At 37.2% G+C, this 27,591-nt stretch overlaps 1 protein-coding gene across 4 annotated transcripts in view; it reads right to left on the bottom strand.

Moving 5' to 3' along the window:
• The window catches only part of WDFY2 (WD repeat and FYVE domain containing 2), a 176,997-nt gene that overhangs the window by 45,299 nt on the left and 104,107 nt on the right, over nt 1-27,591 (bottom strand). For 2 of the 4 annotated variants that reach the window (XM_077973835.1, XM_028837568.2), the window contains exons 4-5: nt 14,550-14,604; nt 4,038-4,188 (exon numbers count right to left, since the gene is read on the bottom strand). In XM_077973835.1, the coding sequence (XP_077829961.1) occupies nt 4,038-4,188; nt 14,550-14,604 (206 nt within the window). Of the gene's footprint in view, nt 1-2,875; nt 3,070-4,009; nt 4,189-14,549; nt 14,605-27,591 lie in introns of all 4 variants that reach the window. The other 2 variants (XM_077973833.1, XM_077973834.1) reach the window with 2 other exon arrangements.

Raw genomic sequence — 27,591 nt, 5'->3', positions numbered from 1 at the left:
TGTGGATCTTGTCCAGATCCAATTTCCAACAAACCTACTGCACAAAAATCATTTTCAAAATAATCAGTGAAATCTGAAATTCAACAATATCAAGGAGATCAAAGATTGTTAATTTTTAGATGTAACAATAGCATTGTGATTACTGAAAAAGTAACCCATATATTTTCAATGAAGTATATAAGGATAAAATGATATAAGGTCTAGAATTTGCTTTAAAATACTCCAGCAAAAATTGAGAGAAAGCAAAAAGGGATAGAAGAACCAACAGTGGATGTGAATGACTGGCATTAAGTATGATAGGAAGAAATTGACATAATCTTAACAGCTTTTCAGAACTCTTCACCTGAACAGAAATAAATCTAAGAGATTACATTAGGTGGGAAACATTCCACTACACATGGTGACATTTTGGAAATATCTCTGACATGAACAAAATCCTAAAATAGAGTATTTGAATTATTTTTGTGAAAACATGAAAAATATGATAAAAACATGGTCAAATAACAAGACACTGACAAATGACGTTGGATAAAGTATTCACAAATTTAAAGACTAACAAGTGAAGTGGGGAAGGAACACATTTCTATTTACTATCATCTACCTTCCATGGGGCGTTTGGGAAGTAACCCTATTCTGCTGTACCCAGTTGTGCAGAGGGCTGGCTGAAAAATTATAATCCCCAAATTCTAATCCTGGTTCTGCTAGCCAACAGTCACGTGACCTTGAGCAAGTCACCTACTCCCTGAGCCTTGGTTTCTACACTGTGAAAACTGAGAATTAGGTCTTTTGTTTTTACTTCACATTATTGTTTTGACAGTGAACAAAGTAATATGTAAAAGCCTGCAAATCTAAGATATTTTCAGGGCCTGCAAATCTAAGATATTTCTTTCTTTATCCTTTTCCTTTCCTTTCCTTCTCTATTATTATTGTCATTCTTGTTGTTCCTATTACAGGTAATTTATATTTGAAGTTTCAGATCTTCAGTCAAAACAATCAAAAAATTTGAGGTTACTCATAAATTGACAATTCAATTTATGAACCAGTCTCTTTGTCTTCCTTTATTTTTCTACTTGAATTTTGGTCATTTTCATTGCATATTTACTTCTCCACTAAGATGCCTGAAAGAAGAGGAATAAAGGCTGATCTGATTTAGTCTGTCACTTGTTGCCTTGGCTGAATGACTGTTTGAGGTGGTGATAGAAGAGAATGAGTTCATCTGTGGAGGTCTCTTATCAACCATTAGCTGTCTACTATGAAGATAAATAGGATTAATGATATTATTCATAATATTTTATGTTGATTCATCAGATCTTCCTCCTCCCTTCATCACTAAAACAAACAATGATGAAACCAAAACCCCTGTAAGTGTGGAGGGTGACAAAAAGAAGGAAGAGAGGGGAGGCGGTGGGAGGTTCTCAGAAGGAAATGTTTTTAAAAGCTAAATTTAAATGTGAACCCCTAATACTGTATGGCTTGCCTATTAATCTATCAGCCAGCTCCCAGAAAAAACTTCCAGCCTTAGAAAAGTCACATGGTTATTGGCTGAGACCCTCTGGCAAAAGCACAGAGCTGTCATGCCATCAGTGTTTAGCAATGGAAAAATACTCAAGAGCAAAGGTTGAAACCATGGCTCCAAAATCATAGTTGGCAAGGCAGAGCTGGCAGAGGTCAGGGAATCTTCTGGGAGGGCCTGTCTGTAGTATTGCACCTCTCCACCACCTGAACAGTGAGGCTGGCTGGATGGAACTGAAACCAGAGACTCTCACACACACAGGCTTCTCATACCCAATCACACGACTTTCTGCTTGGTAAACCACATGATGTGGGAAAAGGGAATAGTCACCAAATGAGGATGACTCCTGGAGATGCCCGAAGGGAGAAGCTGTGGTGGTTACAATCCTACATCAAAGACTACATCAGTCAGGGAAAGTTGGACACTATCCATTTGTTTTTTATTTTCAAATAGTTTAAAAAGTTAGCTTCCTGAGGGCAAGATCTGTATTTTTTTCCATTCTTGCTGGGCTTGGCTAAGTGATACAGAAACCAGAATAAGACCAAATTATATTGATGCCATTAGTTCCTTTTTGAACGAGCAATGCAGTACAATGGGAAAAAAATAGGAGTCCAAGGCAGAAGGTCTGGGTTCTTGTGAGGATTTTCCTACTTACTAGCTGGGTGGCCTCAGATAAAACACAGGACTCTTTCTGGGCTTCAGCCAGCTCATCTGTAAAATGAAGGTAGTATAGACTGAATTCTAAAAAAGTATTTAATTGACAAAGATTGTATATATTCAAAATGTTGAATGTGATGATGTGATATACATATACACTGTGTAATAATCATGGTCAAATTGATTAACACATCCATCACTACCCAGTTACAGTGTGTGTGTGTGTGTGTGTGTGTGTGTGTGTGTGTGTGTGTGTGTGTGAGAAACAGAGAGAAAGAGATAAGGAAGACAGAATGATTATGTCTCCCCAAAATTCATATGTTAAAACCTAATTCCCAATGTGATGGTGTTTGGAGATGAATCCTCATGAACGGGATTAGTGCCCTTATAAAAAAAGGCCACAGAAAGGTCCTCTGCCCTTTCACCATGTGAGGACACAGCAAGATGTTGTCTATGAAGCAGGAAGCAAGCGCCCTCACAAGACACTGAACCTGCTGGTGCCTTGATCTGAGAATTCCCAGCCTCCAGAATTGTGAGTAATAAATTGCTGGTGTTTAAAGGACACCCAGTTTACAGTAATTTATGATAGCAGCCCAAATGGACGAAGACAGAGGGTTGGACTAGGTGATCTTTAAGTGTACTTCCAGCTCTAACACTAAGACGTCATTTATGTATTGGCAAGAGAGTTCATGTATTTCAACTTACGTATTACGCTCATCTGAATTGGCTTTTAGAAAGTAAAGTTTGGCGTTTCTTTTATTAACCGGTAGTACCACCCTCTCAAAGGTGAGCTGATCCTGCCTGCCATTCCTTATCATCCTTGCCTTTGGTCTTCTCAGCAACTTGCTACTTTTACAACTTTCCACAATGGTCATTCTTAGTTTCTTCACCTTGCTCTTCTAGTGAGAAAAAAAAGAGTGATATTAGCCTATATATACACAAAAATATGCCTTTGAATGCCACACAGTTTCACAGAAACAGCAATGTACTTTGTCAGATGTTGAGAATCACTGAATAGGCATTTTATAAATATGGAGATGAAATTAGAAAACAGGACTTACTGTTTCTTCCTGCTTTCCCTGACTAGTGGCCTGTTTCTACCTACTTCTTAATTTGTCAGAAGATAAAGAGACCATATGCTTTTAAAACTAAGAACCCAGGGTCCTTTACTCCCTACAGTGGTAGCCGCATCCACACGTGCTACACACTAGTCATTACTGTGCTTGCTGGAGCCTAGTTGGGCAGATGTGAGCATTACCCAGCATCAGCAAGGATTCACCATGAGCATGAGGACCCTGGCAATTTGGGAAACAAAAATATCACTCTACATATCCTGAAAATGTCTCATTCCTGGAACAAAGCTTTTAACATCACCATGTAGATACCAGCTCACCCACTCTGGTCCTAGCTTGGTAACCTGGCAATAACTATTTAAAACTGAACAGGAATCCTGTGGTTCTTTTCCCAGGCACCAACAGGAACGTTCACAACCTTGGTATCTATGTGTAAATTACTTCTGTACGAAGAGCAAAGATTACATTTTGGTGATGATTTCATCTTCATGTACCATAATTATTTCTGACAGCTGAGGTTCATGAATCTGCACTGTGTTCTGTCTAGATGTCAGACCTTGTGTTACGGTAGACTCACAAATGGCTCAGCAGTCTATTATTTCAGGTCAAGTGATCGCACTTCACTCTACTTACATGGGAACTCTTGATGATTTGTGCCTCAGGAAATTCTATGAGCATTGTAATCTATACTGGGCAACTCAGTCATTAACAAAACTTTCAAGTTGCACACATCCCAAAATTTCATGAATCAGAGTTAAGTTCCTACTAAGAGATTTTTGTCCAGCAAAGGATACTGCAGGCCTGAGGCCACGGCACTGGTACGATAACCTCCCAGGCGCTGCCCACTCTCAGAGCAGTGCCAGGCAAATTGCTTGTCCTGTCCTGTGCTCAGCACCCACTCCAGCTCCAGGACAAACAGGATCATCGTCACTCTGCTCTGATGCGCTGAAAACCAAGAGAAAAGAAAACAACCTATAAAGCATCCTAAGGAGGTTGGAAGAACACGGCCCACAGAGATTCACCATTCTCTTCTTTTCTCCACCCCAGAATAAGCTGAACGGCAGAACCATTTTAAGGACAAGGTAGAACAGTGGTTCTCGTCGGGGGTGGGGGTATTCCCCTGTAGACCGGTGTGTCTGAGTGTTTTTGGTGATTAAAATAAAACTATCCATCTCTTCCCAATGTTCCCCCTCTGCCCCATTTGTGCCAACACAAGGATTATTGCCACACATAGCTCCTGTTACCAAAGGGCCTGGGCCACTTCCTCAGACAAGCTAGGGCTGCTGGACTGGAGAGAGCCACATCCAGTGTGACCACAAAACACATTAGGAGCGATGTTCATATATATCACTACCATCAATTTATGTGCACTTATAGAAAAACTGGAGCATACCGTTATTCTTTTAATGAAGTCTGTCTGATAAAGTCATACAAAAGTTCTAGATGAACACTTTCTTTCAGAAATTAAATGCATGGAAAGGAGGACAGAATTATTCCTAAGAACCATATAGAAGAAAGTGAAGTATCCCTTATGCCAAAGTGTGTGTGTGTTTGTACAAATGATAATAAGAGTAAATTTTCTAGAGTTGTTAATAAACAAGAGTAACATGATCACAGTTACCACATCACACAATTCCAGAATTAGAAGAGGCTATTCATATCAGTTAACCCATCTCCCTATTTTACACATGGGCAAAGTGAGGCACAATGAGGTGGAGTAGCTTGACTGAGGTCTTAGAGCTTCTCAGTTACCAAATGAAATCAGGTGGAAGGATTTTTGCCTTATTATATATTCCAGGCAGTAAGGTGGAGGGCATCTGCAGTCACTGAACAGAGCTGACTGGAATGAACAAAGACTAGCATCCTGCAACCTGGACCTCACCGGGCCCTGCTCCCAAGGGCTGGCAGTCTGACGGGGCATGAACACACTCATCATGACTGTGGTGAGGTCACAGAGAAGACACTGGTTTCACATTTTGATCATGAACACAGAGTTAGACAGTATGGATGGACAAATGTGGCTCTACTGACAATAATATCATCTGCCAATTTTTGAATGTCTAACAAGTGCCAGGCACTTAAATACATTCTCTAGCTTAATCATTGTAATGACCCTGCAAAGTGGATGATTTCATCATTTTACAACAAATACAACCTTAGCAAGATGGCCCTTTGGGATTGCTACCATACAATACAGTCAGAACCAGAGTGAACAGCCACAGGGCAGTCATTCAACAAATGCCTGATGTTTTAAGAGCTGGTGTTTGAAGCCTGGAGAATCTAAGGGAGTAGGGAAGCAGTGACACTGTGATGTGTCTACAACACACATCTGCTTTCGGAGTACCAGCCACCATCAAGGTCAAAACACAGGCTTTAACGAAAAGATGTGTCTTCTTGGAGAAACTCGTGAAGATCTTTTTATGTCTCTATCATCAAATGTTCAATTCAAGTTCTATCAGTGAGGGAATAAAAAGTGAACTCTCTAATGAGTTCAAGTATACTCAAGTCTATTTCAAGCAGAAAGTGGCCCCTAGCACCTCACCCCTCTTTTCACTGAGGGGGCCTTTAGCCTTCTATCTATCAGATTCGAGTCCAAGGGGATGACAGCAGCCCTAGATGATAAGGGGCTTTAGCCCTCTGAGCGGCCTTCCTGTGCCAGAGAAGGCAGAGGCTAGAAATGTTAAGTGGCTTGCTCAAAGCTACAAAACCAACGAATGACAAAGATAGAATAAAAATCCTGTTCTCCCTGATGTCAAAGTTGGTCCTCTCTCTCAGTGTCAGGCTACCTATGATTACCAGAAAACAAAAACGAACAAAAAAACCCCAAAACTCAGATCACATACTTTTGTTTAAGGTGAAAAAGATTCTTCTATTGAAAAAAAATTCAAAGATAGATAACTTATCACTAAGCTTCAGAAACTCCTAAGAAAAAACGTGGGTTTGAATAGGAGTGGTGAGAGGGACCTCTTCCTTGCCTTGATCCTGATCTTAGAGGGAAAGCATCTCTTTTATCACCATTAAGGACGATGTTAGCTGCAGGGTTTCTGTAGATATTTCTTTATTGAAGAAGCTCCCCTCTAGTCCAAGTTTGCTGAGAATATTTTATAATGAACTGGATTTTACCAAATGCTTTGCCACATTAAATTAACAATATGATTTTTCTTCTTTAACCTGTTGACATAATGGATTACATTGATTTTTGAATGCTGAACCTGCTTTGCCTATCTGGAATAAATCCCACTAGGTCATGCTGTGTAATTCTTTTTATATATGGTTGGGGTCAATTTGCTTTTTTTTTTTTTTTTTTTTTTGGTTTTGGGATCATTTATTGATTTTTAAAATTTTGTATTGAGGTAAAATTCCCATAACACAAAATTCACCACTTTAAACATTTTAGAGTATGTAATTCACTGGTTATTAGTTACTCACAATGTTGTGCATCATCACTGTTATCTATTTCCAGAACATTTCCATCATCCCAAAATGAAACTCTATATCCCCAACTCCCACTTCCCTCATCCTTGGAAAACACTAATCTATTATCTTTCTCTATGAATTACCTCTTATTCCTGACACTTCATATAAGTGTAATCATACAACACGTGGCCTTTTGTGTGTGGCTTTTTTCTCTTAGCATAAGTTTCCAAGGTTCAACCATTTTGTAGCCTGTACTTCATTCCTAAATGGCTAAATAAGTCAATGCATATATATATACCACATTTTGTTTATCCATTCATCACTGATGGACATTGAGGTTACTTCCATTTTTTTGGCCATTATGAATAACGTTGTTATGAAGAGATATGTATGAGTTTTTGTGTGAATACTGTCATGCTCCACCTAACGATGCTTCAGTCAACTGTGGCACCATAAGAGTATAATGCAGCTGAAAGGGCGTGGCTGTTCTAGCACAATGCATTACTCACCTATCTGTGGTGATCCTGGTGAAAACAAACCTATTGTGCTGCCAGTCATATAAAAGTATAGCACCTGCAATAATGTTACTTGATAATGATACTAAATGACCATGTTACTGGTTTATGTATTTACTATACTATACTTCTAAAATCAGCATTTTAGAGTGTACTCCTTCTTTTTATATATATTTTTAAAATGTTAACTGTAAAACAGCCTCATGGATGTCCCGCAGGAGGTATCCAGAAGAAGGCATTGTTGTGATAGGAGGTGACAGCTCCATGGGTGTTATGCCCCCTGAAGACCTTCCAGTGGGACGAGCTGCGGAGGTGGAAGACAGTGATATTGATGATTCTCACCCTAAGTAGGCCTAGGCTAATGAGTGTGTTTGTGTCTTAGCTTTTAACAAAAATGTTTAAAAAATAAAACAAATATTAAAAATTAAAAAACCAAAAAACCTAGAGAATAAAGGTATGAAGAAAAAATATTTTGTACAGTTGTGTTTGTGTTTTAAGCTCTGTTATTACAAAAAAGCTGAAAAGTTGAAAAGATTAAAAAGTTTATAAAGTAAAAATAGAGTTCACTAGGTTTATTACTGAAAAAACATTTTTAAGCAAATGTAGTGTAGCCTGAGTGTACAATGTTTATGAAGTCTACAGCAGTGTATAGTAATGTCCAAGGCCTTCACATTCACTCACTACTCACTCACTGACTCACCGAGAGCAATTTCCAGTTCTCTAAGCTCCATTCATGGTTAAGTGCCCTATCCAGGCAAACCATACCATTTTTTAAATCTTTTGCATCAAATCTTTACTGCACCTTTTCTATTTTTAGATATGTTTATTGTAACAAATACCATTGTGCTACAACAGCCTACAGTATTCATAACAGTAACATGCTGTACAGGTGTGCAAGCCTAGGGAGCAACAGGTTATACCCTCTAGCCCAGGCATGTAGCAGGCAATCCCATCTAGGGGTGTAAGTACACTCTCTCATGTTCACACAGCATTGAAATCGCCTAGCAATGCATTTCTCAGAATGTGTCACCATCATTAAGCAACACATGACTATGCTTTCAGTTCTCTTGGGTACCTAACTAGAAGTAAAAATGTTGTGTCACAAGGTAACTTTATATTTAACTCTTTGAGGAACTGCCAAACTCTTTTTCAAAGTGGCTACACCATTTTACATTCCCACCAACAGTGTTCCAGGCCTGGGTGCGGTGGCTCATGCCTGTAATCCCAGCACTTTGGGAGGCTAAGGCAGGTGGATCACCTGAGGTCAGGAGTTCAAGACTAGCCTGGCCAACATGGTGAAACCCTGTCTCTACTAAAAAATACAAAAATTAGCCAGGCATCAGTGGCGAGCACCTGTAATTCCAGCTACTTAAAAGGCTGAGGCAGGAGAATCACTTGAACCCGGGAGGCAGAGGTTGTGGCGAGCCGAGATCACGCCACTGCACTCCAGCCTGGGCAACAAGAACGAAACTCTGTATCAAAAAACAAAACAAAACAAAACAAAACAAAACAAAAAACCAAAAACAAAAAGAGGGTTCCAATTTCTCCACATTCTTGTCAACACTGCTTTCCTTTTTTTTTTTTGAAGGGAATTAATATTTATTGGACCATTAAACTATGTTTCAGATAGTAATCCACATATGTAATCTTTTAATATTTTTATTGTATTAAAATATACACAACAAAAAATTTACAACTGAAACCATTTTAAGCATACCATTCTGTGGCATTAAGTACATTCACACTGTTGTGTAACCATCACCACCTTTCACTCTCTCGAACTTTCTCATCTTCCCAAACTGAAACACTTTACCCACTAACTCGCCATCTCCCCCTCTCCTGGCCCTTAGCAATCACCATTCTCCTTTCTGTCTCTATGAATTTGATTACAATAAGTACCTCATTTATAAGGGAAATCCTTCAGTATTTCTTCTTTTTTTTGACATGGAATCTTGCTCTGTCACCCAGGCTGGAGTGCAATGGCACAATCTCAGCTCACTGCAACCTCCACCTCCCGGGTTCAAGCGATTCTCTTGCCTCAGCCTCCCAAGTAGCTGGGATGATATGCGCACACCACCACACCCAGCTAATTTTTGTATTTTTAGTAGAGAGGAGGTTTCACCATGTTGGCCAGGCTGGTCTCAAACTCCTGGCCTCAGGACTAGTATTCTCATTGTATATCATCTTCCATCCTTTTACTTTTAACCTATTTGTGTCTTTATATGTAAAACACACTTCTTACAGTTTATATTTGGGTCTCATCTTTCACTCAATCTGACATTAACTGCCTTTTAATTGCCTTTAGATCATTTATTTTTAATCTGATTACTGACATTGTTAGGTTTAAATCTACTACAGTGTTGTTTTACATTTTTCCACCTGTTCTTTACACCCTTTTTCCTCTTAGTCTGCTTTTTTTTTTTTTTTTTTAATTGGGAATTACTATATGATTCTACTTTATCTCCTTGGTTTGCCTATTAGCTGTCATTTTTTGATTTGCTATTTATTTTATTATTTAGAGACAGGGTCTTGCTCTGTTACCCAGGCTAGAGTACAATGGTGCAGGCACAGCTCACTGTAACTTCGAACCCCTGGATTGAAAAAACCCTCCCACCTCAGCTTCCCTAGTAGCTAAGACTACAGGCTAATTAATCTTTTTTTTTTTTTTTGAGATGGGGTCTTGCTGTGTTGCCCAGGCTGGTCTCAAACTCCTGGGCTCAAAGGATCCTCCACCTCAGCTTCCCAAAGTGCTGGGATCACAGGTGTCAGCTGCTGTCCCTGGTCCTCAATTTGTTATTTTAATAGTTGTTTTGGGCCAGGAGCGGTGGCTCACACCTGTCCCAGCACTTTGGGAGGCCAAGGCAGGTGGGTCACCTGAGGTCAGGAGCTCGAGACCAGCCTGGCCAACATGGTGAAACCCTGTCTTACTAAAAATGCAAATATTAGCTGGGTGTGGTGGCAGGTGCCTGTAATCCCAGATACTTGGGAGGCTGAGGCAGGAGAATCGCTTGAACCTGGGGGGTGCCCACAATTGCTTGTGCCGCTTCACACTCCCACCTGGGTGACAGAGCAAGACTCTGTCTCCAAAAAAAAAAAAAAAAGTCATTTTAGGGTTAATAGTATATATCTTTAACTTACCACAGTCTTCCTCCAAGTGCTATTATACTTCTTCATGTATAGTATTCTAGAACCTACAATAGTATACTTCCATTTCTCTGGCCTTTGTACTATTGTCGCACATTTTAATTTACATATATTATTAACCCCTTGCTACTTCGTCTTTAACTTAAAAGTCAATTGTCTTTTAAAGAGATTCATATAAGATATGAAAAAAAACCTTTCAGTTCCCATTTTTAAAACTGTTCTTTCTTTTGAGTAGACACATAGTTTCTTTTGGCATCATTTTCTTTTTCCCTGAAAGACTTCCTTTAACATTTCTTTTAGTGAAGGTCTATGAATGATGATTTTTTTCTGTTTTTGTGTGTCCAACAAAATGTTTATTTTACTTAAGTTTTTGAAAGATATTTTCTCTGGGTATGTAAGTCTATGTTGGAAGTTTTTTCTTCTTTTAGAACTTTAAAAATGGGCTGGGCACAGTGGTTCTTGCCTGTAATCACAGCACTTTTGGAGGCCAAGGTTGGTGGATTGCTTGAGCTTAGGAGTTTGAGACCAGCCTGGGCAATATGGCAAAACCTCATCTCTACAAAAAATATAGAACTTGGCCAGGTGTGGTGGCATACACCTGTAGTCCCAGCTACTTGGGAGGTGAGGTGGGAGGACTGCTTGAGGCCAGGAGGCAGAGGTTGCAGTCAGTTGAGATCACACCACTGCACTCTATCCTGGGCGACTGAGTGAGGCCCTGTCACAAAAAAAAAAAAAAAAAAGCTTTAAAAATGTTGTTCTGTGGACATCGAATCCATCTGCCACTCCACTAATTTGTCTGTGTCTAATAAATCTAATCTACCCACTGATTTTTTATTTCAATGACTATATTTTTCCTATCCAAAAGTTCTATTTGGTTCTCTTAAAAATCTCCTTGTTTTTTCCATAATCATTTTATTTCCTTGTTGTTTCTGAAACTTTTTTCTTCAATCATTTAACATACTGTGTTATGGCTTCTTTCGCTTTGCTGATTATTATCTAAGATTCTTGGTACTCTAATCATCCTGTTTGTGATATCTGCTAATATTTACTCATAGTAGATTGATTGCTTGTTAGTTTTACAATTAAAAAAAAAATGAAGAATTCATCTTAAGCAGTGCTTGTTTTTGTTGCAGGGCCTTTGTGCAATTTGTCTTACTGAAAAGAGCCCGCATTTGTTTCTAGAAAGTAACTGTGGTATCTTATTGGCCAAGGACCCACTTTATGTTAATTTCTTAACATGGAGTTCCAGCATGTTACAATCGGTTAAAATTTATATTCCAAACTCAAAAGTTTTCATTTCAGGTTTTGATTTATCAAGGTAAAATTCCATCCTTTATCCAGAGCTGGGGTCAGGAATAAATTTCCCTGTGGTCTTCAGGGCCAATTACTGGAAAGTCTTGTTCCTCTTTTTATGGGGTACAGTCCTTTATGAGATTCAGCCTTTTATGGAAATCTCAGTTCCAATTTTTCATCTCACTCAGGCCCTGGGCCTTATTTCTTGTCCCCAAGTGCATGTTCATACACAAGTATCTATCTCTTACTGGTTCTCCATCTCCCCAAGACAGCTGCAATGACAGATTGTATGTATATCACTCTGAGTTTTAGTTCTCTCTTTGGTTCTGGCTCATAGAAATTTTTTTATTTGTATCTCCCATGAGTCTAGTATTGTATTAAGAAGAATGACAAAACCAACAAGAAGTGTAATTTTAACATTATCTCCAGGTATATGTGGAGAATAGGTTTCCATAGTATTCTAGTTATCAATTTTTTTGTAATCCTCTGTAGATAAAATGAACTTATATGAAATATTAAGAGACTCAAAGAATAATGGCATATGAAGAGAAGTTTCTAGTGATATGCTCATTATACCTATACCTGTGAGGCCAATCATTATTTTAACAAAGACATAGGAAATGGCATGTTATGCTTATACATTTAAGAAAAACACAAAATTAAGCAGAAATTAATATATTTAATGACAACTGGGATTTCTAAGTATCTTGGTAAGTTGAGGTGATAGGCTAAATAAAATGAGATTGTGAATAACAGGATGTTAAGTGCAGCATTTAGTTTTTATTTTAAAAACAAAAATAAAAACAAGAAACAGCTTCAAAAGTACTGAAGATACAGCTTAAAAATAACTCAATACAATTTAAAATAACTAAAAGAGTATAATTGGATTGTTTGTAACATGAAGGATAAATACTTGAGGCAACAGATACCCCACCTACACTTATGTGATTATGCATTGCATGCCTGTATCAAAATGTCACATGTACCCCATAAATATATACACCTACTATCTACCCATAAAAATTAAAAATTAAAAAAAGAACTAAAACAACAACAACAACAATTCAAGTGAGAACTGTGGAGGAGCTTGAGTTGACTGCTCCACATGAGCCCACAGTGTAAAATGGCTGCCAGAAATTCACCCTATATAAGAACAGTGCTGAGGAAAAGAGAGAATATAATTTTGTACTTATCAGATTACATGCATGTATTAGTTACCTATTGCTGTGTAACAGAGTACCCCAAAACTTAGTGCCTTAAAACAGTAAATGTTAATTATCTCAGAGTCTGAAATATTGGTGCAGTTTAGCTGCATGCCTCTGTCATAAAGTCTCTCACAGGATGGAATCAAGGTGTGGAATGGAACTGTGGTCTCATCTGAAAGCTTGACGGGGGAGAATCTGCTTCCAAACTCTCTCACATAGTACTGGCTGGATTCAGTTCCTTGTGGGCTATTAAATTAGGATATCAGTTCCTTACTGGCTGTTGAGAAGGCCTCCCTCAGTTCCTCAGCACATGGGCTTCTCCACAGGGCAGCTCACAACATGGCAGCTGGCTTTCATCAGAGCAAGCACACAAAAGTGCAGAGTGGGCAAGCAAGGTGGAAGTTTTGGTATCTTTGTAACCTAATCTCAGAAGTGATATTCATCACTTGCCATATTCTAGGTCAAGCCCACACTGGAGGTACAGGGTAAATTCCAGGAGGCAATGATCATTAGGAACCATCTTAAAGGTTACCTACCACAAGGTATTGTATTTTTAAATGGTCCCAAAGGTACCAAATGATATCCCAAATATGTGATCAAGCCAATTAAAAAAATTTTTTGTTAAGTAATGTATTTTTAAAACTTGATAAAAAACAATTGTCCATATTTACAGAATACATGTAAAAACTGTTTTAAAGAATAAAGACTCACATAACGTAAAATAAAAATTAGAGATATAAAATATATAGCCTGGAAAAGAGAAGTGAGAGCAAAACACTGCAGATTGAAACAGGAGACAGAAGGGAAGGGGTAGAAACTTTCACTGTTGTTTTAAAATAATTGAAAGGTTGTCATGTGTAAGAGAGATTGTATTCAGTTTCTGTAGGTCCAACAGGCTAAGCAAACACCAATATCACTTATCACACAATGTTTTAATGGCCATCTGCATCCTCTCCATGATTATAAACTACTTATACATAGATACTATACATGTCTGGTTCACTATTGCAATTCTGTTACCAGAACATAATAGACACTCAATAAATATTTGATGAATGATATGTGAGAAAATTAAAGAATAAAGAGAAATAAATTTTAGCCCCAAATCTTAAAGAACTTAATGCTTAGAATTTTCCAAAATCATAATGGTTCCTATGTCTCTGGCAGTACTAAAGGAGAGGCTGGATGATCATCCTCTCATTAAAGGCGAGTCAAGGGAATTCTCGTGACTCTAAGTGTTAATAACTTTCTGGTTCCACAATACTGTTAGTCTGAGTAAAGAAATCCCTTCCAAAAATTGTTGGCAGATGGCCTGTCAATGTTGAAGACATGATAAAACCACAATTCTTCCCCTTGGACAACACACTCTGAGCATTTTAAAACATTTAACCACATTAAAGATAAGTCCTATTAAGGTGGTTTTTTACTGGACCCACTTTCTAAACCTGCTGTACTGTTGAAAGGCAGCGTGTTATAGTAGGAAGACAAAGGCTGTGGGTTTGGGAGTCACACTGACCTGATATGGCTCTGCACTTAACTAGAACCCCAGGCAAGCCACCCAACCTCATTGGGCCTCAGTTTCTTAATTAAAAAACAGGGATAACATTCACTCAAAAGGTTGCTCTGTTTTGTTTCCCTGATGATTGTAAAGTACGTATTCTCTTGTGGCAGTGAAAAGCACCAAGAAGTATTTTAGAATCTGGGTAATGAAGGTATTCCTCTCACACCCTACCTTGATAGTTTTTCACAGAAGTCATCTTGTTATAATCTTCTGACAATATAAACTCCTGTAAGAGAAAAGAAAAATATTAAACAAAAATAAATTCTTTAAGTGAAGGACTATATTTGGTAAAACCAGATTGAATAAAGCAAATTATCATGACAATTACATCTAACATTAGTATTTTGCCCATCAACTCAGAATTTTTGTATCCCTTTAAAAGTAACAATCATAATTATGATCCAATGCAGTTATCATAATTTTACCTTATAAGTGTTGACTTTTTGTGTATGCACGAGAAGAAAACCAGATCAAGTTGAGCATCTTGATATTGGTCAATTTTGAAGATAAACCTAATTCAAAATACTTTTCTTTCAAGGGTGCCAAAGCTAAAAATTTTCAAGGCTCTAACCAGTAAGGAAATGGATGGCAACTCTCTACTAAAAATAAATTAGGTATTTTAAAGATTCTTTTTCTAAGATTAGCAATTTATTTCCCCTTACTACAAGCGTCTCAAGGTTGCATCTTACTCATCTCTGTACCCCCAGGGAACCAGGCACAGTACCTCGGCACAGTAGGTAATTAATAAATAACGGTCACACAAAGACACTTCTCAATGTAATGAGATTAGCCTGAATGTCAAATTTACTGAAAATATCAGTTTCTATATCGCACATTATATATACCCTTTGTAGGGACACGTAAGTGTGTGCTGTTTCGCCCAAGCATCTGTGTATACAGTGACCCGTATGTAGAAGCTGATTGAGGGTTTATGAGATCCAGCCAGGTTTTGAGTCCTTAGGCTTCATTCAAATGAAAAATATCCAGGTATTCTTAAAGAGTATATTATGAAACATAAGGAAAGCTGCAAAGTATAATAAATTGATACCTTCATCTGAGTTTAGAAACAGGGCAATTAATCTTTTCAAAATATCTGGAAGCATCCAGGATTTTTCTTTGATAACTTTAAAAAAGGGGGATGGGAAGAAAGATGCCTAAATGCCTTACTTGCTATCTGGGTCTTCCTGAGTTTAGTAGTTTGTGTAATTTTTCAGAAGGAAATAATTATTTTATTGTTTTTGTGATAAATGTCACAAAGGTAAAGTAGGAGATGATGTGAGAGAACATACAAGGCAATAAAGTTACTTTGCTTATTCATTTTTCTATTCCAGCCCCCTTTAAGAAGCTTATCTACAAATGAATTTTCTTCATGATTTTCTCAGTAATAACATTATTCAACTTGTCACTTTAAAAATTCATATCATTATTTCTTCAAGGAGTGGCACTACATTCACTTCTTGTTTTGAAAGAGTTAGACCTACAACTGGACACAACAGACTAATTTTTTTTTCTTTTCTTTTTTTTTTGATAGAGTCTTGCTCTGTTGCCTGGTTGGAGTGCAGTGGTGCAATCTTGGCTCACTGCAACCTCTGCCTCCCAGGTTCAAGTAATTCTCCTGCCTCAGCCTCCCTAGTAGCTGGGATTATAGGTGTATGCCACCAAGCCCGGCTAATTTTGGTATTTTTATTAGAGACGGGGTTTCACCATGTTGGCCAGGCTGGTCTTGAACTCCTGACCTCAGGTGATCCGCTCACCTCGGCCTCCTAAAGTGCTGGGATTATAGGTGTGCACCACCGTGCCCGGCCAGAGCAGACTAATTTTTAAAGAAGTAAAGTAGCTGGCCCATAAAGTGCTTATAGTGTAGGTAAGGAAACCCGGGAGGTGCCTAAGCCACAAGTCACTAGCAACTTTTAATCCCAGGCAACAGGACCTCAACCCTGACCCCCAACTTTACAGGGTCCCAAATATCGTGACACATACACAAATAAATTTATTAAAGACAATTGTTATCTGGCCAAATGTTTTCTGAATTCATATTGTTCATGCTATTTTGAATATACTGAAATGGTTCTCTGGCCTGGTCAAAAGATACCACAATTCCTTTCGAAACAACATAAGGTATAAAATAACACAACTTAATAGAGGTTTGCATTTAGGATTTAATATACACATTAAAAATAAAATTACCAGTTCAATGCATTGGTAAACCTAATTTCTGGGTCATTTATTTTTCCTATGATAATAAAAACATATAATTATGGAGAAAATGTAGATTTTGTGTCAGCTTTTGTTATTACTTTTTTGATAACAGAAACACAATATACTACTCTAAGAAATGTAAGAAAAATAAACACTAAAAATCCCTTGTGATACCATTTCTCAAACATAAGTATTATGGAAAGTACAGTTGTAATAATGTATAATAAAACAAAACATTAAAACTACTTGGCAATGCTGTTTTCTTTTTACAGTTCATGCATATAATTCCACGAGTACATACTCATCAACTTCATTCTTTTTGATGACTGCATAGGATGCAGTAAATATTCTTTTTTTTTTGAGAGAGAACTTCAGAGCTTCACTCTTGTTGCCCAGGCTAGAGTGCAATGGTGTGATCTCGGCTCACCGCAACCTCTGCCCTCCTGGGTTCAAGCGATTCTCCTACCTCAGCCTCCTGAGTAGTTGAGATTACAGGCACGTGCCACCACGCTTGGCTAATTTATTGTATTTTTAGTAGAGATGGGGTTTCTCCATGTTGGTCAGGCTGGTCTTGAACACCTGACCTCAGATGATCTGCCTGTCTTGGCCTCCCAAAGTGCTGGGATTACAGGCGTGAGCCACCAGGCCTGGCCATAATATTCCTTTAATATTCCTTTATTGATGAATGTTTGTTTCCAGTTTTCCTTATTGAAAATATTACATTAGGCCGGGCGCGGTGGCTCAAGCCTGTAATCCCAGCACTTTGGGAGGCCGAGACGGGCGGATCACGAGGCCAGGAGATCGAGACCATCCTGGCTAACACAGTGAAACCCCGTCTCTACTAAAAAAATACAAAAAACTAGCCGGGCGAGGTGGCGGGCGCCTATAGTCCCAGCTACTCGGGAGGCTGAGGCAGGAGAATGACGTAAACCCGGGAGGCGGAGCTTGCAGTGAGCTGAGATCCGGCCACTGTACTCCAGCCCGGGCGACAGAGTGAGACTCCGTCTCAAAAAAAAAAAAAAAAAAAAAAAAAAAAAGAAAATATTACATTAAATGTATTATATCTTTATATGTCTCCAGCAGTACTTCTATAAAATAAAAGTCCAAAAAGTAGAATTATTGGATCAAAGAGTATAACCATTGAAATTTTGATAGATATGGCCAAATTGAGTTTTTAAAAGATTTTGTCTGTTAACACTCATGAACAATTAAAATGTAAAGGTTTGGCTGCAGTTATTTTCTTAGGATTGACCAATAAAAGTTCAAAACAAATTAGATCAAAGATATACACATTTGAAATATTTTGGATAAAATAGTTTCTATTCCTTCTTTATTATTTCTATCCTTCCTTCTTTCCATTCAGCTGTCCACCCATCTATCACTTAGTTGTTTTTAATGCTCACTGTAATACATCAAACAATATAGGATATACAAGCAAAAAGCTAACAATTGTCTTCACCTTCAATCTCACCCTTTTGAGGCAACCAATGTTAACAGTCTGGCGTATTTTTTAAATGTCTTTTTTTTAAACCCTTATACAAACATATATGAACATATATACATTTTTTTGTTGTATAAAAACAGGATCACATTATAGATATTATTCTGTAACTTTCTGTTTTCATCTAAAGTACACCAGAGCCCTATTTTCCAGAAGCACGTAGTTCTAACTTATTCTTTCTGATGGCTGTATAATATTCCATAAAATGGATATGCCAAACTTTATTCAAGTACTTCACATTTTAAGTGGACACTCCATTTGTCTGCTATAATTTACAATTATATCAATACTTTGAGAAAGGTCTTTGCAAGTATATCCGTATGAACTAATGTCTATGTAGAAGAGACACTGGCTCAAATATCACGTACATTTAATGTCTTAATAAACACTGCCATATTATTTTCCAGGAAGTATGCAGCCATGCACTCTGTCACCTACCCCCATCTTCATTTGACAGCATTTTTTCCCACATCTTATCACCACTGAATGCTATTGATCTTTTCAATTTTTGCCAAACTGATGTGCGAAACAAAAGGGTATCTCATTGTGGTTTATGTTCATTACACTATTTATGAGCTGCAGAACTTTTTGTGTTTATTTGCTATTTTCATTCATTTCTTGTTTTACGAATTTTTTGTTCAAATTCTGCTGTAGCCTGGTTCTCTGAAAAACAGCGTGAAGCAAAGCTTAAGCCTAATGCTTTATATGAAGGTGCAGTATCGGCAACAGTGAGTGAGGGTAAAGCAAAGCAAAGCGGAGAAAGATGGTGGTGCATTACCAAGCTCGCCTGAGTTTCACAAGATGCCCAGCTGCTTCTCAGCATTCAGGAAGTCTCTGGACAGATAGAAGTGAAACACCAGGTTTTGGAAAAATCCACTGAAGGGAGGGATGGAAAGGGAATTTATCTGCCAGATGTCTCCCATACCCTTTTGCATTTTAATCATAGCTCCACATGAATCTAATTTCTCTCTGCTTGTAGAAAGTTGGACCACCTAGCCCTGTTGCAGCCACTGGGGAAGTCATATCTGTGTCTCTGCAGTGCTGTGCTTCATATAATTCAGAAGTAGCAGGGGAACCAGATCCTCTGGGCTTAGGCCTCAGGGTGGAACAAGGTGCCAAGAGAGCCCAGGAAACAAGTACAATCAAGAAAATCTGAGGCAGTATATATCATGTGGCCCAGGCATACCCTTTGCTCTTTTTGTCTATTACATTTGTAATTGTCTTACTAAATTGTAGAAATTCTTTGACTATTAGGGATAGTTATCCTTTGTTTAATATGTGAATTGACAGTATTTTCTCTCCTAATATTCTGCCTTGGAATTTTATTAAATATTTTGTAGTATTGAAATGTTTTTTTTTTTAATTAACAAACAACCATGGCATTATGAGTTAAAATTGCATTATATCTTTTAAGTTTTAATTTGGGAAGGAATAATATTTTAACTGTAATATACTCAAGTACTTAAATACAGTTTTTCTTTACTAGTTTAAATGGCATTTCCCCCAACCCCATTTCAATTTCCAATGAATTACTTCTCACACATAATGAAAACAACTCTTGGTTTTGGGATACCCATGTATTAAGTTTTAGTATGCTATTGTAGCACAGTATTTGTTGTTGACTTACCTAAACCCTGACCAAGTTTAGGTAATCACTGCTATTTTAGTTTTATCTGGAATTTTTATTAACAGTAGCTGCCAAATTTAATTAAATTGAACAGAATGTGTTTTTGATATCTATTAAACGAAATTTGTTAAAATCCTTCAATTCATTAAAGTAACTGATTATTGTTAAACAGTTTTCTGATATTGACCCATTCTTAACTCCCGGAAAGAATCCAAACTTGCCCTGATGTATTCTTCCTTTAATACACTACTGGATTTGATATGCTAATATTTGATAAGAATTTTTACATCTACATGTAAGAGTATTATTGGTCTATAGCTTTTCATTTTGGTGCTATCTTCATTGGGTTCTGGCTTAAAGATAGCAAAGGATGGTGGTTAAGAGCTTGGGCACTGGAACCAAATTGTCCAGTTTAAATCTGAGCTAAAACACATACTTGTTAAATGATCTTGACAAGTTGCTCAAGAGCTCTGTGCTTCACTTTCCTTCTGTGTACTAGCCTCATAAGACTGTATGAGACTGAGTTATTATAAAAAAGCATTTTAAAGCAGTGCCTGTCACATAGTAAGTACTCTATGAGAGTTAATTTTTAAAAAATGGATTAAGAAGCTTTTCTTTAAATCTTTTGGAAAACATTGAACAATTATAATTGAAGAATTCGAATTCAGGTTCTCAAGCTTTTCCCCGTGTATACACAGAAACACATACAATTGGAATAGTAGTAGTGTTGATGATGTGATGTTAACTTAACATTATTACATGGGCATTTCTCATGTCACTACCTATTTTTTTGAAAAAATGAATTTTAATGGCTACATAATATCCCATTGGAAGGCAATAAAGGATTTTACCTAATTAGTCTTTAACTGTTACATTTCCTTTTTTTTTTTTTTTTTTTTTTTTTTGAGGCAGGATCTTGCTTTGTCACCCAGGCTGGAGTGCAGTGGCGTGAACACAGTTCACTGCAGCCTCACAACCTCCCAAGCTCAAATATCATCCCACCTCAGCCTCCTGAGTAGCTGGGACTACAGGCACGAGCCACTACACCTGGCTAATTTTTGTATTTTTTGTAGAGATGGCGTTTTGCCATGTTACCCAGGCTGGTCTCAAACTCCTGTGCTCCAGCAATCTGCCTGCCTCAGCCTTCCCAAAGTGCTGGGATTATAGGCGTTGAGTCACTGCATTTGGTCTGTTACATTTCTAAGACACCAATGTTTTATTACAAAAATAAGAATATCCTTATGAATAATCTTTGTGTATTTTTATGATTAGTTTCTTTGGATGGTTTTCTAGAAATGAAATTATTGACACAAAGGAAAAACATTTCTAAAGCTCTGAATATTACCAATATTTTTTCTAAATAGTTTGTGCCAATTTATGTCCTTTCCATTAGTGTTCTAAAGTGCCTACTTTATTTAATTCTAGCTGATATGTATATTCTAAAACTACTACAACTTAGATAAAAATAGAATTAAAAAAATTTTAACACCTCAAAATGTTTACTGGCCCTTAGTATTTCCTCTTTCGTTACTTTTCTATCTACAGGATTTTATTGTTTTTCTTATCTATTTGCATACGCCTGTCATGGACTGAGGATATTTTCCCTTTTCTGTCATACTCCACGTAACTATTTGTTGCTTTTAAAAAAAACTGTATTTAAGTAGATTCTCTTAATGCTGGGAAGTTCTGCATTTTATGTAGTTAAATATAATAATATTTTCATTTATGACTTCTATTCTTTTAAGCGTACAACATTCTTCTTGATAGATTGTTTATAAATGTCTAGTCAACTGACTTCTAGTTCTTCTTTTTCTTTTTTAAGGCTTTACTTACATGTAATGCTGCTTCATGCTCCGGGAATTAATTTTGGTATAAGACAAGAGGTGAGAATTAAAATCGATCTTTTTCTTAAAAGCAAACCAGCTGCTCCAGCACCATTTGTTTAGTAACTTTTCCCATCCACACTGCCTTGTGGGCTTTACCATCTTTTATTTGCTTTCATTGAATTGAGTCTGTTTGGGAGTTCTCTAACCCTGTTTTATTCCTTTGCCAGAACCAAAATGATTTAATTACAGTAGATACAACTTATATGTTAATATAAAGGCTATGTGTCTCCTAATTTCTTAAAGAAAAATGTAGCTAGATGAACATAAATAATCTTTTTAATAGCAAAAAAGAAAAATCACATTAACAATTTTGATTGGAATTGAATTAAACCTTTAAATTCAGGAAGATTTGAGATTTAAAGGTCTTCTTTTATGTATAGTAATCAATTTTTATAATTTTCTTCAACTGTTATACATATTTTTTGAAATTATTTCTATATTTATGTGATAGTAACTTCTGTGAATGGGATCATTTTTCCATTACTTGGTAAACTCTGAATTTAACAACAACAACAACAAAAAGGTAGATTGACAGGTGCTAACTTTGGACCAAAACTGAAAAACAGTGATTTCACAGCTCCCGGGAGGCTCACTACCAATCCATTTGAAATCTTGATATGTGGTAGTCAGAGTGAGTTGAACAATCTTGGATAGGGTGCCTGGCTACATGGGACACTTATATTCCTAACTCCCAAGATTTAGAAGGAAAGGAAGAAGAGTTCTTTGATGTTTTAGAACAAACTACAGAAAGAGAAGAAAAGATAAAAAGACTATTTAAGAAGACTAAGCTGCAACATTATTCGTAGCCAATGCTTTGGGCTGGGGGTGAAAAAAAGAATAAAAATGGAGAAAACTAATAATATAAGCTTGTTTGTACATTTGTCAATGCCTTTTCCACTCCTCTTTGTCTCTCTAAATTCCTATGAAAACCAAGCCTGGCAGAATAAGTCAATTGGATGGTAATATTACTGTATTTGGGCAACACTGTATTTTTTTTAAAAGGTTCTAGCATGCCCTGTTGTTAAAGAATGTACAAGGCAAGGCCCATGCCTGTGTACACACATGCCATTCACAACACTCTTGTGGCGTTTTTCTCAAGAACAGTCCTTATTTTCTATTGGGTTATAAAAATACACCTGCCAAACAGATACCATGTCTCTTGTTTGATAACAGAGGTCACCTTATCTGAATCAAGTTGTTATTCAGCTTTCTGTCAGTCTAAGTAAGAGGCCAAGAGGCAGGACTTTAGTTTTTTCTTTAAATGAAAGGTACAATTTTGTTTTCTGGTCATCCTTTGGTTCTTCCTGCACATCACAAGTTCTCAGTGATGTCTTGAATCTTTCTGTGAAAAGCAGGAAGAAATGGAAAGGAGGCTACGGGGTCTATAAGTGCTGCGGCTTCTGGTTCCATCCACAGAAGTGGGCATGGCAGGGCACAGTAAGGCCTAGGTGCAATGCTATGGTTTAAATGTTTGTGTCCCTCCCAAAATTCATGTGTTGAAACTTAACTGCCAATATGATATTATTGAGAGGTGCAACTTTTAAGAGGTTATTAAATAGGATTAGGGACCTTACTTTAAAATTTCAAGGGAACATTCACCCCTTTTGTCCCTTCCATCAATTCTGCCGTGTGAGGACAGTGTTCGCCCCCTCCAGAGCACACAGCCTTCAAGTGCTATCTTGGAAGCAGAGCCTGGGCCCTTAACAGACAGCAAAGTTGCCAGTGCCTTGATCTTAGAATTCCCAGCCTCCAGAACAGTGAGAAATAAATTTATGTTGTCTACAAATTACTCAGCTTTAGTTGTTTTATTATAGCAGAAGGAACAGACTAAGACATGCAGGAAGAAATTTAAAGTATCTGTACCCCACACAAAGATACTTTCAATTTCATGTACTTGTTAAGGCAGCAGCCCCTACCCTGGGCCAAGTACTTTTACTGGTCAGTTTTTATTCCCCCTCCCCACCCCGCCACCACCCTTGTGTCTCCTTCTTTTTAAAAGTAATGTTCAGCCATTGCAAAATATAAAAACTTTTAAACAGGTGGACATAGTGGCTCACGGCTGTAATCCCAGCACTTTGGGAGGCTGAGGCTTGATGACTTGAGTTCAAGGTCAGCTTAGGCAACACAGTGAGACCTCTGTTTCTTAAAAAAAATAAAAAATAAAAAATAAAGAACTTTTGAACAGCAAAAAATTTAATTAGAAAGCAATAAGCTTGGTTCTTTTGCTATTACCATGGTCACCCTGACTTTTCACGCTGTATCTTCACTGGTAAAGGAATACTATACAGTTCTAAGCACTGCCCACCTGCTCACCTATTAAGTACATTTCAGTGAAATAGATCCTCAAGAATTACAATAATAGAACCATAGTACCTTACACATTAAAAAAAATTCAATTGTGAGTTTCCTTATTTGAAACTTTGCCAATGATCTCTCATTTCTTAAAATATAACACTACTTTAGGAATAGAAATATCTAAAATTCAATTATTTGCTACTGATTCTTTGTCATGTTTGTTGCACATCAGAGATAAAAATTGATGTAATGCTTGATAGATCAGATTTTTTGAAGAAAACTAAATGGTAGGTACATTTCCCATGTAGATTTTTCTCTCCTTCCAGAAAAATACACTTCAAACCATCCAGGGAGGTCATCTAAGAAATAAACAGGAATTCTTAACTTGGCCCAAATGTGATAAAAAATGAAGGAAAGAATAATGTCATTGGTTTAACTACCCAGCAGAAGTGTCATACGAAATTACATGGCTTTGAAGTAATATTATTTGTGTGCCTATGTAAAGCCGTTACTGAAGAGAAGAGATATATACATAAAAATTTTCATGAACACAGAGGTACTATGTTTCTGGTTGAGGATAAAGGTGTTTTCTTTCTACATCTGCCTCCATAAAAGAGAAGTTGGTTTAAAGGCGAAATCTAGTTGGGAAGCCTGATATTAGTAAACTTCTCATTTGCATTTCCATATAAAATTTATTTCTATATCTGCTTTAGACATGCCCAGGATAAAAAAAAGAAATGCCCAGGATATTGTCCAATATATTTAGTGTCTCGATTATTAACTGAAATGAGGGTGACTGATTTTTTTTTTTTTACTGTGGTAAAAAACCTGTAACATTAAAAATGATCTTAATCATTTTTAAGTGGATACTTTAGATATGTTAAGTATATTCACATTGTTGTACAACCAAATTCCGCTACTTTTTCATTTTGCAGAACAAACTCTATATCCATTAAACACTAATTCTTCTTCTTCTCTACCCCCAGTCTGTGGTAATCACCTTTCTATTCTTTCTATTTCTATAATTTTAACTACTTTTGATACTTCATATGAGTGAAATTAGAGAGTATTTGTCCTTTTCTGACTGGCTTATTTCACTTTGTATAATGTCCTTGAGGTTCATCACTTTATAGTATGTGACAGGATTTCCTATTTTTTAAAGGCTGCATAATATCCCATTGTATGTATATACCACATTTTTATTTCTCCATTCATCTGCTGATAGACACTTGGGTTGTTTTAACCTCTTGGCTATTGTGAATAATGCTGCAAGAAACATGAGTGTGCAAACATCTCTTGAAAATCTTGCTTTCAATTCTTTGGGGTATATACCCAAAAGTGGGATTGCTAGAATATGGTAATTTTGTTTGTTTGTTTGTTTGTTTTTGAGATGAAGTTTAGCTCTTGTTGCCCAGGGTGGAATGCAATGGCACAATCTCGGCTCCCTGCAACCTCTGCCTCCCAGGGTCAAGCGATTCTCCTACCTCAGCCACCTGAGTAGATGGGATTACAGGCATTTGCCACCGTACCCAGCTAAGTAATTCTATTTTTAACATTTCAAAAAATCTCTATGCATAAGACAGTGACTAATTTAACTTCAGTATTAGAAAAGTATTACTACCTTTAAAACTGCCTTTTTAAAAATTATATAGCTTCAAGATTAACAGTCTCCTTTTTGCCTCGACTACCAAGAAGTTCAGAATGAAAACCAAGTCTTAATCATAAAAACTGTGCTGGTCCTTATAATCTCCATACTTGTGTTATTGTAGGTTTTACTTGGCTCCATTGGTTGCAAGGACCTCAGACGGCTAGAAAAGAGGATTTACTGTAAAAAGACAGAAAGTATAATGGGAAAGGTACTGGCCAATGAAGCTGTACTAGTTATCCTCTGTATCTCGCAGGCTCAGGGCCTCTCCCTGGTATCTCTGCTTTTTTCTGTAAGTGCAATAATCTGTTCATATTATCCCTTCTCAACCAACTGTTCTCTTCTGATAAGTCAGTTTCTGTTCTTTCATAACTGGAGTTTGCACATGGCCATCACAAAGCACAGAGGATTTTTAGGGTACTTAAGACTACTCTGTACAATACTACAATGGTAGACACAAGTCATTACACAGTTGTCCAAATCCATAGGATGTACATCACCAAGAGTGAATCGTACTTGTAACCTATTGACTGTGTGTGATAATGAGGCATTAATGATGTAAGTTCATCAGTTATAACAAACATATCACTCTGGTAGGGGATGTTGATGATGAGGAAGGCTATGCATGTGTGTGGAAGGGGGTGTGTGGGAAGTCTCTGAACCTTCTTCTCAATTTGCTGTGAACCTAAAACTGCTCTAAAAAAAAAAAACCCTAAAAAAAAAACCCCATTAACTGTCAAATCCCATAAGAATGGCTCTACGAAAGACCCTCTAAGATACTTAATGCCTCTTACTTATGGCTATCTCCACACTTAAACAACCAGTGGCCTAGAACTTGTACCCTTTGGTTGTCTTTTTGTTTAAATAAGCAGTTCTCAAACTTCTGGGTCTTAGGTTCCCTTTACTCTTAAAAACAACCTACTAAGGGGTCTGATGAGCTTTTATTTATGTGGGTGGTACTGATTAAAATATATCATGTTCTAAATTAAAATGGAAAAAATTTTTAAATATTAATTCATTAAAATAACAATGGCAAATGTATTACATGTTACTATAAATAACAATCTATAAAAAATAACTATTTTTTACAAAACAAAAAATTTAGTAACAAGAGTGGCACTGTTTTCCATTTTAGCAAATCTCATTAATGTGTAGCTTAACTGAAGACAGATTCCCATCCTGCTTCTGCATACAGTTTGGACATTTCTTAGAAAATGAGAGTGAAAAGGGGAAATAATAGTATTATTATGAAAATAGCTTTCATCTCACAGATCACAGTTTGAAAACTACAGGTTTCAGTGACTGACTTGATGTTAGGCTTTGCTTAATCTTCATTTCAGATTCTGCAAATGTGCCTACGGAGTTCAAAGATTATTCTTGTTTGTTTATAATTATGAAAAGAGGTTTCGCTGGCTACCAAACAATGGGACATTGTTTCACCCAGGAACCCAGAGAGTAAGTGCCTTTTTCCCCTCTGGTCAAATGCCTATGAGCCTAATCTTTTCTGACCACATGTATTTTAAAAAGTCGGGGGAAGGGATGCTTCAAATGCAAATCCCCCACCCAGGCTCCGAACTCCATAAGGAAATCCCATGTCACATTTCTAAGACAGGCATATGCCACACTACATGGAAGCATCAGAAACAAGAAAACTAAAGATAACTGGGGTTTGTGTAACCACAGCAGCTGCTTGCCTCTCCAGATTCCAAATATCACCTACAAAGAGACAAACTCAGGTTTACAAATTCTTCCTATAAATTCTTCCTCAAATTCAGGTTTACACATATAAAACACAAAACAAAGCAATTTCAAGGTTTCTCCACATATGAACTGTTTAATTGTCTGGCTGCTGCCCCTCTAGTCTGCCTGGATGCTTCATGGTTTACCTGTCATCATCTTTTCTCACCGATGGTAACATGTTTTTGTGCCCTCCCACCCCCAGTCCCCCAACACTGACTACAAGTAAGCAGATGCAGTTGGCTTCTCAATAATATCCCTCCCAAGAGGATGGAAGGGAGAAGGTAAAAGAGAAAAGACACACAGGTTTGGATGTAACCACT

Source organism: Macaca mulatta, chromosome 17, assembly GCF_049350105.2.
Source record: "Macaca mulatta isolate MMU2019108-1 chromosome 17, T2T-MMU8v2.0, whole genome shotgun sequence".
NCBI classification, from domain to species: Eukaryota; Metazoa; Chordata; class Mammalia; order Primates; family Cercopithecidae; genus Macaca; species Macaca mulatta.
The sequence above is the reverse complement of the archived record's forward strand: the minus strand, read 5'-3'. Positions and strand labels throughout refer to the sequence as shown.